This window comes from Bathycoccus prasinos (assembly GCF_002220235.1).
Source record: "Bathycoccus prasinos genomic : Chromosome_9".
Classification (NCBI taxonomy): Eukaryota; Viridiplantae; Chlorophyta; class Mamiellophyceae; order Mamiellales; family Bathycoccaceae; genus Bathycoccus; species Bathycoccus prasinos.
Window position 1 is genome coordinate 144430 of NC_024000.1, and position 14603 is coordinate 159032.

At 49.5% G+C, this 14603-nt stretch overlaps 6 protein-coding genes across 6 annotated transcripts; 4 read left to right on the forward strand and 2 right to left on the reverse strand.

Moving 5' to 3' along the window:
* Window positions 1-233: 233 nt before the first annotated feature.
* Bathy09g00790 (predicted protein) lies at window positions 234-1082 on the forward strand (the record flags this gene model as incomplete). Its single annotated transcript, XM_007511150.1, has 1 exon — window positions 234-1082. One exon carries the CDS (start codon window positions 234-236, stop codon window positions 1080-1082), a length of 849 nt encoding a protein of 282 aa, XP_007511212.1.
* A 95-nt stretch (window positions 1083-1177) lies between these two features.
* On the reverse strand, window positions 1178-3538 carry Bathy09g00800 (poly(A) polymerase I; the record flags this gene model as incomplete). Its single annotated transcript, XM_007511093.1, has 1 exon — window positions 1178-3538. One exon carries the CDS (start codon window positions 3536-3538, stop codon window positions 1178-1180), a length of 2361 nt encoding a protein of 786 aa, XP_007511155.1.
* A 71-nt stretch (window positions 3539-3609) lies between these two features.
* On the forward strand, window positions 3610-6018 carry Bathy09g00810 (predicted protein; the record flags this gene model as incomplete). The annotated part of the gene is made up of 1 exon (XM_007511068.1): window positions 3610-6018. The coding sequence occupies one exon, from the start codon at window positions 3610-3612 to the stop codon at window positions 6016-6018; it is 2409 nt and encodes an 802-aa protein (XP_007511130.1).
* Window positions 6019-6365: 347 nt separating this feature from the next.
* Window positions 6366-11045, forward strand: Bathy09g00820 (predicted protein; the record flags this gene model as incomplete). Its single annotated transcript, XM_007510950.1, has 1 exon — window positions 6366-11045. The coding sequence occupies one exon, from the start codon at window positions 6366-6368 to the stop codon at window positions 11043-11045; it is 4680 nt and encodes a 1559-aa protein (XP_007511012.1).
* A 68-nt stretch (window positions 11046-11113) lies between these two features.
* Bathy09g00830 (unknown protein) lies at window positions 11114-11455 on the reverse strand (the record flags this gene model as incomplete). The annotated part of the gene is made up of 1 exon (XM_007511032.1): window positions 11114-11455. The coding sequence occupies one exon, from the start codon at window positions 11453-11455 to the stop codon at window positions 11114-11116; it is 342 nt and encodes a 113-aa protein (XP_007511094.1).
* A 324-nt stretch (window positions 11456-11779) lies between these two features.
* On the forward strand, window positions 11780-14362 carry Bathy09g00840 (unknown protein; the record flags this gene model as incomplete). Its single annotated transcript, XM_007511248.1, has 1 exon — window positions 11780-14362. The coding sequence occupies one exon, from the start codon at window positions 11780-11782 to the stop codon at window positions 14360-14362; it is 2583 nt and encodes an 860-aa protein (XP_007511310.1).
* Between the last annotated feature and the right edge of the window lie 241 nt (window positions 14363-14603).

Here is a 14603-nt window from a genome sequence, read left to right on the forward strand (position 1 = left end):
ATGTGTGCCTTTCAATACAATTAGGGTTGTACACCCTAAACACTTTTGTCTGTACACCCTAAACAATTTTGTCTTTGAAAAAAGTCGTTTCGTTTGGAAACGTCTCGTCAGAATTACTCAAAGAAAGGAAAGAGAGAGAGAGAGAGATGCGCGCGGAAGAAAGAAGGTCTTCTCAGCATTCCTCCTCTTTTACTCCGACGTCTTCTTCTTCTCTTCTGTTGCGTTGCGAAGACATGGAGGAAGATGATGATGTGATCGTCCTCGTGGACCCAGGAATAGATATTGGAGCGCGTTTGTTCGAAGAGACGAAGTTGAAGAAGACAAAGACGAATCTCGTCGTCGTCGTTCGGAATCATCGCGAGGAGGAGGAGGAGAAAAAAACGCGCGACGAAAATGACAATCACAGCAGCTCTGAACAAACGACGGGAGGAGGAGCACTCTCGTCGCTGTTTTTTGATGACGACGATAAAGACGAGAGCGTTAAGAAGAAGACAAAGACGAAGAGTAAACGAACGCGGTGGGATTTGGTGACCACAAAAACAACCACCACGAACAAAAAGAAGAAGATTGATGAAGATGAGAAACGAAACGAACGACCAAAGTGCACTTTACGCCTGGAATATTGGATGCGCTCGGAAGAAATGACGGCGAAGAAAAGAGAGCACGTGGCGAAATTAGACGAACTTGGAGGGTATTACGGCGTGGAGGACCACATAGAGAAGACGGTGTTTGGAAACGACCCGGGGGTGAACGTCGTTCTGGAAGAGAACATGTTCCCGTACGATTGTCCTCCGGGCGTCTCGCATTGGACGCTGTGGAGCAGAGAAGACATGAAAGGCGAAGAGATTCAAGAGTGGGTCAGCGAGTACTTGAGGAAACACAGAAAGGACGTCGTGGAGTGGAATTACGACATGAACGATAACTGTTCGGTGGACGTGCCGCATTATCACGTGTTTTTACGCGTGGAGGACGAAGAGTACGAGATGAAGGCGCGATCGAAACCGGGGGAGATTTCGTACTCCAGAGATGAGAGAGCGATGAATGAAGGCGCTTCAGAAGGTGGTGGTAGTAAGAGGCATTAGATTAGCCCATAGGAAATTTATTAGAGCGCGAGGAATACTTTTTAATTCTAAAACTACAAAAACATCTAGTACATAATCTACCTATTATCTACCTATTATTTATCGTCGTCGTCGTTGACGAAAACTTTAAAACTATCTTCGTCGAATTCCATTTCCGGGACGCCGAAAGTCTCGTACACGATTTTCACCAACGACGCTTGAGATTCTTCGTATTTCTTACCGCCGAGTTCGTCCTCGTAATCGATCAAATCTTCGTCTTCAAAGTCATCGTCTTTCTCTTCGTCGTCATCCGACTCGATCGAAGCCGAAGAAGAAGAAGAAGAAGAAGAGTTCATAAAACTCTTCGTCATAATCTGATACGTTCTCCCGCCTTGATTGTTACTTCTTCTTCCGGAACTCAACATCAACCCGTCGACTTCGGAGAGTTCTCTCAAAACTCTTTCGCACGCCGCGGTCCATCGCAACCACGCCGGGTTAACTTCCGTGACAGTTTTCGTCTTTTTCCCTCCTGTTCCTCCTCCTCCTCCTCCTCCCCGGGAAGATTTCTTCTTTGTTGGCACTTCAACTTGCCGTTTCCTCGTCGAGTATTTCGGAACGGTTTTTAAACCGGAATAGTACAACGCGATCGGTGTCGCGAGCGTGGCGATGAGAAATTCTGCGCTCACGCCTTCTTCGGTCAATTTAACGTCTTTTCCAACGTACTTGTCGAAATTTTCCAGCAATTTAAACAAGCCACCGGCGGTGACGCCGCTTGGAACTCGTTTCTTGGATACATCATCCGCGACATCATCCTTATTCATGAATATCGTTCGAAAGTCTTCCTTCTCCTCGTCCCAACTCTTCGCGTCTAAAACGTGTTCAAATCCAGTCTTTTGAAACTCTAGCATCGTCCTTTTCCTGCCGCCTCTTTCTTTGATGAAACGAGCTACAGTTGGCATCAACACGTCCAAAGTCGAACTCATCCACAGCATCTTCATGCCGATTTTCGAGTAGCCTCTCGCCAAACACGCTCGCGTTTCCAACATCTTTCTCTCTCGATTCAACTCGTTCAGTAAAGGCGCGTACGCGCGCATGGTCGCGCGAACTTCTTTGGTCGGTTCCATGTTTCGCTTTGCACTGACGCGAATGGCTCTCAAAATCCTCGCAGGGTCATCTTTAAACGCCACGTGCGGTTTTCCGATCGATCGAACAATGTTATCTCGCAAATCTTCGTACCCATCCACGTAGTCGTGCAACAGATTCCTCAATAATTCGTACGCCATGCCATTGACGGTGAAATCGCGCTTGCGAGCGTCTTTCCGTAAATACATTCTCGGCGAACTTTGCCAACTCGGGTCGATGTCATCGTCGTCTGAATCGTCGTCGTCGTCGTTGCCGCCGCCGCCGTCTGTTTCTGCATCTTCCTCGCTTTTCTCATCGCCTTCGGTACAACTGGACACCTCCACGTACGGCCTTCCGTGCGTCGGTTTAAAAGTTCTCACGTGCGCGACTTTAAACCGTCGTCCAACGACCCTCACGCGTTTCCATCCAAACACGTGTTGTATGTCCGCATATTTCGCGTCCGTCATCACGTCAAAGTCCCTCGGTTTCGCGCCTTGCAATAAATCTCTCACCGCGCCGCCGACGATGTACGCTTTGAACCCTCGCCCGGATAACCGTTCGCAAATATCCCACACCTCCCGAGGAATCACTTTTTTTGACCCGGGCGGCAGCGCGGCGTAATACCTCCGGCCTCGAATCAAATGCGGCGACACGCCTAACAGTTTCGCCTCGCGTTCAATCTCAGGCGTGTAGTCTCGATGGTTCATCGTCATCGTCTCCTTCTTCGTCTTCTTCGTCTTCTTCCTATTATTCGTCGTCGTCGTCGTCGCGAGCACGTGTAACTCGCGCGCTTCGCTCAGCGGCGTCCGTTGCCGCTCTAATCGTCTCTTTTCCAAGATTTCCTCCGCGCGTATATTAATAACCCCTTCATTATTAAACCTTCGTTCGCCTTCTGGTGGTCTCTTTGTCTTCTTCTTCGTCTTCTTCTTCGTCTTCTTCTTCTCGTCCGTTTCCTTCCTCTGCGTTGTTTCTATGCCTCGTTTTTCGTTGGTGTTGTTGTTGTTACTGTTTATACTACGACTCGCCCCGGAAGCCGCGAACGACGGAAACGAAGTACACGACAGCGCTCTTCTTTTCGTCGTCGTCGTTTCCGTCGAAAGTTTTGGTCGAAATTTGCCTCGGAACGAAGAAGTACTCTTCGATGATGACGATGCATTTGATGCGAATGGTTTCCAACGCGTCGAAGAATCATCCTTCGTGCCTCCTCCTTCTCCTCCTCCAAACGTTCGAATGCCTCTCGAAAACGTCGAAGAAGAAGAACACTCGACGACGCGCTGCTGAGGGAAGACCTTTCTCTCGCTTCCTCTCTTCCGCGCGAAAAGAGGAGGCGCGAGCAACAGTCTTCTCCGCGACATGTTCTTTTGACTTTGTAACGACTTTCAAGTCTTCACTTCTTTTTTCCCCGACGCGAGGACTCTTGGGAGATATGACGACGAGTGTTTCGCACCAGAAAACGAGACGACGACGAAGACAAAAACCGCTGCTTTCTCAGAGTCTCCTCCTTTGCTTGGTATTGGTTGCACTCGTCGCGCTCGAGAGACAGAGCGGATGGGGTGCGCGCGGAGACGACGCGCAAAGAGAAGACGTTTCGTCGACCTTTCGTACGAACGGGCAGCACGTGCGACATTTTTCCTTGAAGCACAGGAAGATTGATGTAGAGTTTAGAAAGGAAAAGGAGGAAGGAAATGGTGATCGTGAGAACGAAGGGTACGAGGAGGACGATGATGATGATTTGGCAGTCTTTCAGAAGAAGAGAAGACGACGACGAAGAAGAGCTTTAAAACAAAGTTCCTCCGCTGGATTAGAACTGAACGGGAAAGCGAGAGACACGGGGTATTTTTACGCCACGGTATTGATTGGCACACCTGGGCATCAATTTGAAGTCATCGTAGATACGGGGTCGACGTATACGTTCGTGACGTGTTACCCGTGCGCTTCGTGCGGTCAGCACGGATCGAACGCGCCGTACGACGCGGCGAAATCGAGCTCGTACGAACGCGTGCCGTGCGGTTCCGGATGTATTTTTGGCGCCTGTCGAGCGAGCGGTTTGTGTGAATACGACGAGAAGTTTTCGGAGGATTCGCAAGTCGGTGGGCACGTGGTGAGTGATGTCATTGACGTCGGAGGGAGTTTAGGGACGCCGAGGATACATTTTGGATGTAACTCGCTCGAGACGAACATGTTGAAGACGCAAAAGGCGAACGGGATGATTGCTTTAGGCAGAGCCGAGGCTGGGTTACACCGACAGTTGAAGAAGAAGGCGTATCCGCCGGGTTCCTACGATGGAACGTTCGGTTTGTGTTTAGGATCGTTCGAAGGCGGAGGCGTTTTGAGTTTAGGTAAGTTGCCGGAACAGCACTACGCGAACTTTGTGACTCGAAAAACGCACACGAGTACGGTAAAGTTAGTCAAAGGGTCGAAATCGCAATATTATAACGTAGAGGTGCACCGGATGTTTGTCAGAAATACAGAGCTCAAAAAACCAAGCGGAGCGGAGTTAATGGAAGCGTTTCGAGCCGGGTACGGGACCGTTCTCGATTCCGGAACAACGTACACGTATTTACACGAAGACGTCTTCATACCGTTCATATCGGAGATTGAAGATAAAGTGGTCAACGATCACGGCGCGAACTTTTTCCGAGTTAGAGGTGGCGATCCAAACTACCCGAACGACGTGTGTTGGAGGAGCTTGAACGAAAATAAACAGTTATCGGAATCTAACGTGAACTATTTGTTCCCGACGTTCAATCTCACTTTTATAGGCGTGAACGAGGAGGAACTTCCCATCGAGTTTCTCCCGGAGAATTATTTGTTCGTGCACCCGAACGAACCGAACGCGTTTTGTGTCGGAGTGTTCGATAATGGACAACAAGGTTCTATAATTGGTGGAATATTCGCTCGGAACACGCTCTTTGAATTCGACGACGAAAGCGCGCAGCAAACGGTGAAAATCTCACCGAAAGTGGATTGCGACGGTTTGCGCGAGGCGATGGATTTCGACATGGCGACGGGCGCTACGCGACATCCCCCTCCACCACCGGCTCCGAGAGCGCCTGAATCACCGGGAACGCCCGGAACTGGGTTCGACAGAGACCGAGCTAAAGAAGCGAGAGAGCAAATCATGTTCAAAGTCATGATTGGTGGCTTTATCATCGTCGGCACGCTCTTCTTCGCGGCGGTTGGATTAGCGCGAATGTATTTTTGGAAGTTTAAACGATACAGACAGTTTTCGAAGTGGATGAAATTACGGAATGAAACCGATGAATTCGAGGACGAAGACGAAGACGACGACGTCTTTTCCGACACCGAAAATGCTTTTGACGACGACGACGTCCCGGACAATAAATCGCCGCGCGAGCGCGCCATAGAAATGGGCGATTTGAGAAACTTGAGCAGCGAAGAAAGAGCGATACTTCATCGAGAAAAAATGGGTAGTAATAATAACAACAACAACAGCCACAACACCGCGGAAAGAGGTCTTATTGGTGGCCTCGTTGGATCAGTCATAAGCGCGCCGTTCCGTATGTTAGGTTTCGGTGGCAGTAGTGCTGGCGGTCACAACCCCTACTCGAACGCCCAGCCTCGCACGCTCCGCGAACAAACCTTACCGACCACAGACACGCCGCCCGTCACGGAAGGTGACTTTGGCACCCGCACCGGACGCCTCACCGAAAGCGCCAAGCGAAACAATCGCATTGGTAATAACGGCAACGAAAACGATGAATTCTTCGACGCGCCGTTGAGCTCGCAAACGGATTTAGAAAGCCATCACGCCGGCGTAGACGAAAGCGGCGGGGACATCAAAGCCGTCTGGAAAAGGTTCAATTTGAAGTAGTAGTAGTAGTAAAGATGTATAGCCCGTGTAGCAGTAGTAGAAAATGAAGAAGAGTAGTAGTAGTATGTATGCGCGCGTATCGTCCTCTGCGTTTAATGTAACTTTCATCAACTTCGCATCAAAGTCTCTCGCACTTACTCCAAAATTTACCGCACGAGAGAGAGAAAAAACAAATCAAAGTCGACGCACGCGCATTCGCGGTCAGAGAGGAGGAATCGAAAAAAGAGTTGTTGAGCGCGCACCGAGAGAGAGTCCGAGTGCGCGTGTGTGTGGTGAACGCATCTTCTGAAAGCTTTTGGTTGAAGAACTGTAAGAAGGTCGTTGTGGGGAAATTCAGAGGAGGAAGAATGGAAGTAAACAGAAGACTATTCTTCGATCAAAACGCGACGATTATCGTCGCATCTTCTCCAACCGTGCGAGAGAGCGTGTGTTCTGGTGGTAACGGTTCGTTCCAGGACCGTTTGAAAGCATCCTTACGAGATGGGCACGTCGTCGATAATTTAAGAAACGTTCCGATTCGAAACAATCAAAACGACGGTCAAGTGTCGCACTATTTGTCCAGCGCGCGATTGAACGTGATTGGCTTTAACGAAGGGAAGGTGAAGAGGAAAGAAGAGGTGTGCGAGCAAATGAACCAAGTGAGAAAAAGGACGTTAAGGGAGCTGGAGAGTAGTGGTAAGGAGAGTTCGCACGGTACGTTCGATTTGGCGTCGATCGAGCGCGACGAAACGTTGTTGGACGTTGTTTTTCGAGAAGAGCGTAACGAAGACGCCGTGTTACACTCGAGAAAGGCGTTTGAGAACCATTACGACGGTTTGCAAGATTCGATTCGATATCATAATTTAAACCCGAGCGATTATCCAGTCGCGGTTATATGCGTCTGCTCGGCAAGCGAGCCTGAACCGCAAAATCAGTTGGAGTTGATGTTGCGCGAGACGATGCAAAACGCACCGTGTTTTGTCAAGCAAAGAGCGGACGTGGACGTCGTTCGGCACTTTGTGGTTTTGCAAGACGCGAAGGAAGGAGGTGGAGAAGGAAACACGAGCAAATTGCAACCCATGGATGACAACGAAGTTGAAATATTCAGAGCGAGAAACGAGACGCACGAGCGAGCGCTTATGGACGTTAAACGGAAATTTTCAGAGCAAAAAGTGAGCGCATTGACGATAAATTTTAGCGACAGCGAATTTGAAAAAATTGTGTTGAATGCTTTCATGAGGAGGTTGACGGAAAGAGTCATCGCACCGCACATGGAACGATTGTTGTACGGATTAAACGCTATGATTTTCAACACCAGGAAAGGATTTAAGAACCAATTCAAATCGTTTTGGGGGAGGAACGTGGTCGGGACGAGTAGCAGCGGGAGCGGTACGACCGCGGTACCGATTCCTCCGTTAGCGAATTCCTCGCCTTCGCACTCTCGAGAAGGCAGCGATACCAATCTCTCAGCCGTTGGTCCGAGCACTACTTCGTATACGGTCTCTAAGCAAGACGTGTACTCGTCGCAAGAATCACAAATTCGAAAAGCCGCAGATTTAAGCTTATTTTTAGGCGACATCGATAACGCGATCGCGAGTTATAAACTTGTTGGGTCGGATTATAAAGCGGAGAAGAACTGGAAGAGTTGCGCTTTGGCTTACGAAGCGTCTGGAATCGCTTTGACTATAAAGGCGGACGATATTAGAAAGAATAGTAATAGTAGCGGGACTTTGGCGAGTCCGATGAAGAGTAGCGGTAGCGGTAGTAATTTAGGCTCTGGAGGAAACGACGAAGCGATGCGTAAAGAAGCGGACGCGGCGTTTGAGTACGCGCTTTCGTGTTACGCGAAAGTCAAAAAACAAAGAGACGAATATCTCACCGCAGCAGCGGGAGGAATCACCCCAGCTTCGTTGGATGTAGATTCGTTCAATTACATAGACGAAATGATGGTTTTGTGTTCTATTCGCAGGGCGGTTTCGCTCATCGCGAGTGGTAAATTTCGTGAAGCGGCGACAACGTTCGCTAAAGAAGCCGCAAACTTTGGCGGTATCGACGATTTGCAATCCGCGCTGTTGCTCGAGCGTGCCTCGAGAAATTTCTTAGAGATTGACGCTTCGAGAACGCTGACGAGGAAAGTTCCAAAATCGCTACCTTGGATGAGGAAACACGCGTTTCATGCCGCGTTGGCTGGTCACGGATACGCGCGCGTAAACGCGCGACGCGCGGCGGCGAGGTGTTACGCTTTATCTTTAGCATCCTTAGGATATGAAAATACCTGGCACAAGTGTCGAGAGCACTGCTTGTTTTCGCTCGCTCGATTAGCCGCGCACGATGGGAACAACGCAGACGCGGTTCGATATTTTCAACGATTACTCGGGAGTAGCGACGGTCGGAAGAACGAGTTTGGTAGCAACGATCGCATACATGCCAGTCGAACGGAAACTACACAGAGAACGTATTTGAGAGAATATTTACACGTCGTGTCGAGTTATTTGAACGGAGACAAATCTTCTCATATATCATGTGATGTCGTTTCGGCGCCATTGCCGGAGGTGGACGTGAGCACCGTTTTCGTCTCATTCGTCAACGATGAAGATCAGAACTCTGGGGTGATTGATAAGACGAGGGCGACACCGATGACGTTACCAACAACACCGACGGACCAAAACGCATCGTTGTCTTCTCCGGGACTCGAACGACAGATGTCGAACGGCGCGAGTCCCGGTTTTCTCAAACATACGGCGCGATCAAAGATTGCGTTTGGCGACGTGTCTTGGAAATCTATCGAGGAAAAATCTGGCGTCGTTCCAAACTTACAAGGCGGTGCGAATAACGCTTCCAGCAATTGGCTCGATGGTGGTAGCAGTAAAGCATCAAAGGAACAGCGTTCAGTAACCGCGAAAGATGAAGTCGTTTTCATCACGGCGAAGCTCTCGAATCCTTTGAGAATACCGATTACTTTGCACAACGTTTCCTTGGAGTGGGAATTTTCGGACCAATCGGATATAAAAGATGTGACAAACGACGCAGTCGCGTGTGAAACCATCGCTCTGCTCGAACTGCAACCAAACGAAAAAAGTGAAATAACTTTACGCGTGACGCCGAAGAAGCCGGGCGTTTTACGTGTCGTTGGCGTAAAGTGGACTTTAGAAAATACGGCGCTCGGCAAAGCTACGTTTGACATTAAAGCGCCGTTGTCCAGGCGGGACACGGCAAAGGAGAAAGCGACCAAGGTTCGTAAGATTTGGGTGCGAGATATCCCGGAGGAATCGCGGTTAGTTTTTGATATTGTCGATACCGTGCCAAGACTTGAGGCGTCCTTTGAGAGCAGCGAGGGGAGTTTAGCGAACGCCTCATCAGCTGTGGCGCTCGATGGGTCCATCTCAAAAGTCAACGTGATCATTCGAAACGTGAGCGACGCGACTGCGCGACACGTCCGCATCCGTTTACCTTCCAATGCGTTTACACCGTGCGAGAATGATATGCACCGCGTTGTAAGTAATAAAAGTAAACAATACGGGAACGTATTCGCTGTCAGTGATTCGATTCAACCGAAAGAACACGTTTGTATATCGTGTTGGTTCCACCCGGCTCGTCTATCGCCGAAAGATTTTGAAGCTTTGGATAGTGCGCTGTTATCGTCGGAAGGTGCGAATGATCCATACTTCGACGACGACGACGACAACGACGATAACAACGACAGTGAAAATAGTAACAACGCTCGGATGATGAACTCGGGCAACGCGACGACGCAGGAATCGCGCGCCCTGGTGTGTTATCAACCAGAACCGCCGGCGCCTAAACTTTTGAGGTATCGGTTGGCGAAGCTTTCGAAGCGGTACGTGACGAAGCGATCGATTATGTTAACGATGAAAGTCGTCCCATCTCCTTCATCTGTGAACGAATCGATTTGTACGTTGAGAGCGATCAACTGTTCGAGCACGCAAACGTTCGAACTGACCTCGATTTTCGCCGCCAGGAGAAAGACGACGACGACGAGTCTTTCTCCTCGGGAGGCGGAGGATCCGGCGGTTGAATTTTTGAAAACGACGAAACTATTCTCGAACGCGTGTTTTCGAGGCGATGGAAAACTTTTAAATCCCGGGAAAACGATCGACGTGACGTTCAAGTTGTCTCGCGGTGATATAAATACGAACGGCGATAGTAACGGTAACGATAAAAAGGATCTTATCCTCGACGGTGAGGAGGATAAAAGCGAAGAATACAAATCCATCTCGAGAACGCTGTGCGCTCCAACTTCGCGCAAGATGTGCGTCAGCTTGCAATGGAAAACGCACTCGGCAGGTGTTGGAGATGGAGCTTTCAACGGCTCTTCTCGATGTTTCGCAACCGATATCTGGAAAAATTCAAACGATTCACCGGCGGAGATGGACGAGGATGAAAACGCTGTTGCTACAAATTTCGAGTTTTATTCGCAAACCAGCGTTTCAGCCGCGGCGAAGATCTCGGATGCGAAAACATTTCCAAACGGCGTGGTTTCGCTTCCTTCGCCTCAAAAGACCAAAATTGTCCCGGTAACAATCACGTGTTTCAATGGAAGCCGTGAACGCGTGGACGTGACGTTCGACGCCACCGATATGAACGAAGACGAAGAAAACAACTCGGCGAGGAACGCGTGGACGACCGCGACTGATATCGCCTCGTCGTTGACGCGACTCGACATCAACAAAGAACAAGAAGACAGTAATAATAATAGCACCACTCAGCAGCAGCAGCAGCACCTGAAAAAGGTACTCCTTCGCGAAAAGGGTACACTCTCGCCTTTCGTATGGATCCGCGAAACTCGGAAAACCATCAGACGCGTTCCTCCGGGCGCGTCGGTTACCTTTGACGCCTCGTTATTGGTGTTCAAACCGGGCGCGTTTCGCGTGGACAATTTCAAGGTACACTTTGTGCCTTCATCATCTTCAAAAGCAGACGATGATATCGAGGACGATATCGAGGACGAGAGTATCGAGGACAACATAACGCGTACCGCGAGAAGACTCGCTCCGTGCGCCGGCTTCTCCTTATTCGTCGTCGGGTGAATACTAATACCAATACTAATAACAATACAGCGCTACTACACTAAATACTCCTTCTTCTGAGCTCTTCACTACAACCCTTCCTCTTCTTCTTGGTTGTCTTCTTTCACGACGATCAAATCGCCCATCTGATCGTCTTCGACGACGTCGACGAACCCTTTTTTTTTCTTCGCACCACTCGCCTTCCTCTTTCCCTCGACCACGGAATCGAGGAATCGAAACGCACTTTGAGTACCACTCCCTCTCTTCTCGAGCGCACGAGACGAATTCCTCGAGGACGTTCTTTTTTCCGCGACGAGAATCACGGACGAGAGTGCCATCACACCGCTCAGAAGGAGTAAAGCGCAGATGATCGTCGCCGCGCGTTTCTTCGTAGTATTCTCCATACCTTGCGCAGAAGTCGTCGGCGTCATTGAATTTTAATTGATGACAACAAAACGCCGTTCCTTCTGCGAACGCGCGCGAGAAGAAAATCGCGTTGTTCGCTTTTAAGAAGATCAGAGAGAGCGCGAAACCTCTTCTCGACGGTGTTCTTTTCTCTCGACACTCTCTCTTCTTTGAAACCCGACAATATAAAGAGGAGAGACTTATGTATCAATCAACTCTTCCGCGATGCGCAATACAAAGTGGAGACATCCAATCAAAAGTGAACGAAGATATATCGTCACTCGTCGTCGTCGCACACAACACGCTACTCAGATAAAGACGCACCATCGTCGCGACAAACGTCACAACCAATGCCGGTTCCTCCTCCGAATACTGCGACGACTAAAGGAGGCGTCGGTTTGGCCAAGGTATCATGGGGAGGCAAGAATCGAGGACAACAACGGGAGCAAAGAAGACAACACTCAAAGACGTTTACGATTGATTCCGACGGGGACGAAGATGATGAAAATGATTACGATTCAGACGACGACGACGGGAGAGGAAACGACGACAACGACGACAACAACCAGAAGAGAAAAAAGTCTTCGAAACACGCTTTAAACAACGTCGCTCGCGCGTACCAACACGAGAAGAAGAAGAAGAAGTTTTATTATTACGCGCAACAGCGATACGAATTTTCAGTCTGCCGGTTCCTTTTGGTCGCGATAGCGATAACGTTCGCGTGCATCTTCCTCGTCGAACAGTTCGCACCGAAAGACGTATACATTCACCGATCGATTGAAAACGGAAGAAACGAGGTGAAAGTGAAAGTGAAAGACCACGCGAGACGCGCGAGAGAGGCGTTTCGGGCGTACACGAGTTACGATTTTGAAAAGGCGAATGCGCAAAAGTACGAGGAAAATTTGAGGGAGGAGTACGCGCTCGCGGCGATGGTGGCGAATAGTCGTCCTTCTGGTGAAGAAAGTTCGGGGCGCGCATCTGAGAGGAGTGGCGGTGTTATTGGGGAGAATGTGTTTGAAAACGCCAACGAAAAGCCGTTTAATCCGAAGGCGCACTTTGGTGGTGGTGGAGTAGAAGAAGAAGATACGAAGAGCGAGGACGAGAGTAGCGCGGCGGCTTTAAACGAAGAAGGAGGCGACTCGAGTGTAGACGACGGCGACGACCTGTTTTTACAGGCGCAATTAACCGCGGCCGAGGCGAGTTTAGTGAGAGAACGATCGAATTACGAGATACCAGATGCGCCTTCGCCACCGCCACCGCCGCCGAGTCAACCGTCGCCGCCGCCGTTGTCGCATCATCTTTCCACGTCGTGCAGGCAAAACTTGTTGAAGGACGCGCAGATTGATTTTTTCAGTAAGAATTACTGCAAATTCGATTCCGCGACTGTGGAAACGGTGAATCCGTTCGAACGTAAAGTGAAAGGCCAATCGATGAGCATGAGAACGTTACCGGAGGTTTTATTGGCGACGTATTTCCAGGCGTTGAGTAATAGCGAAATCGGCATTCGAGCGCGACGGGCGGCGATTGGTAAGGAAAGGTTACGACGGCCGGGGTTGTTAGAGCCGACGGAAAAGTTGAAGTCGAGAGAGTTAACGGACCCCGTGCAGATGTCCTCTGAAGACGGTGAAATTGAATCCGGCGTGAACGGCGGCGGCGAATTTATAGGAGGAGAATCCTCGTTGAACCGGCGCATGCTCTTATCCAAGAAACACTTGGAAGACGTTAAGAAACAAAAAGAGTCCGACGCGAAGAAGAAATCGTTCAAAGATCGCGAGAAGAAGAGAAAGAAAGAGCACGTGGAAAAAATCAACACATCTCCGCCGCCGCCGCCGCAGCCGCCGTTTATCGAGTTCGAATACCGAGGTCCGAAATCGCCAAACTGGATGAACGAAACGACCGGGCAATCGAAATACGCGCCGTATTTTTCGGCGACGTTTTTAGGCGCGAGTTTAGGTCCATTCGCGCACGTCGCGAAACGGTTAATGAACGCGGCGCATTTATCCGGCGTCGTTCGAGTCTGGGAAGGCAATTCGAATGTATTCACCGCTTTGGAACAAAACTGGGCGCAAAAGGATCAAAATTTACACCTATCGAGAGAAGACAACGTCGTCGCCGCTTTAGTCAACGCGCACGTTTGGGGTGAAAAAGCCGGTAATATTAAATCCGCGAACGACTTATTCGTCAAGCGTCGCTCGGCGTTCGGGAAACACACCATTGAACCGGCGGTCAGTTTACAATACGCGTTGAGCGTGAGCAACTTGTACCACGGCGAAAACGTGGAAATTCCAACCGTCTTTGCGTTTGACGGCGACGTGTTTTTCAAAGATTTGCGACCGAAACTGCGAGACGCCATGAACTCGGCGTTCGTGAAAGCGGTTTCGTTCACCGCGACCTCGTTCGACAAAGCCGCCGCGTTTTCGAGAGAGTTCCCGGAATTTCTGGTCTACGTCGCCGGCGCGGGTAACGGCGGCAGTAACGCGATCAAAGCGAACACCATCGACGAAGAGAAAGTCGACGCGGAGTTTAACGCGAACCAAAACGAAGACATTTCGGATTCTCTCGGCGCTGGTTTGTTCACCGCGGTCAAACCCTCGTTCTTATTAATCGACGACTACACCTACTCGCCGGCGTTGGAAGAAATTTTTAAGCAAACCAAATCGAAAACGAGAACGTTAGCCATGCTCGCGGTGCGTAAAAACGACCCGTTCCACGAAATGATCAAAGAAAACGGCTTCTTGAGTTGCACGTGCGATGGGCAGTGTAAATCAACTCCCGAAGTCGTCTTTAATAACGACGGCGTCTGCGCTCCGGTCGAGGTGAAAAAAGAGAAAAAAGGTTTCGTCGCGAAGCTTTTAGGCGGTTCAAAAGCGCCCGAAAAGTTCGGCGACGTCGACGCCGGCGTCGGAACCGTCATAGAAGACTGGGACGAGTAAACTTTTTTTTGATGAAATCTTCTCGCACACTTTGAAAAAAGCTACTATAATCTTTGCTCCTTTGTAATTATTACTCTGTTCTTGAACTCGCGTGTAATAAGCGCAACAAACACTCTCTTTTCGTGAGGCTGAAAAAAAAAAAAAAGATTTGAAAAATTGCCGCCAAAAAGGCGAAAAATATCTATCAAAAAGTGCTTTATTTCAAACGACGCTTTTTCGTATCATTACCCTTATTCTTAGT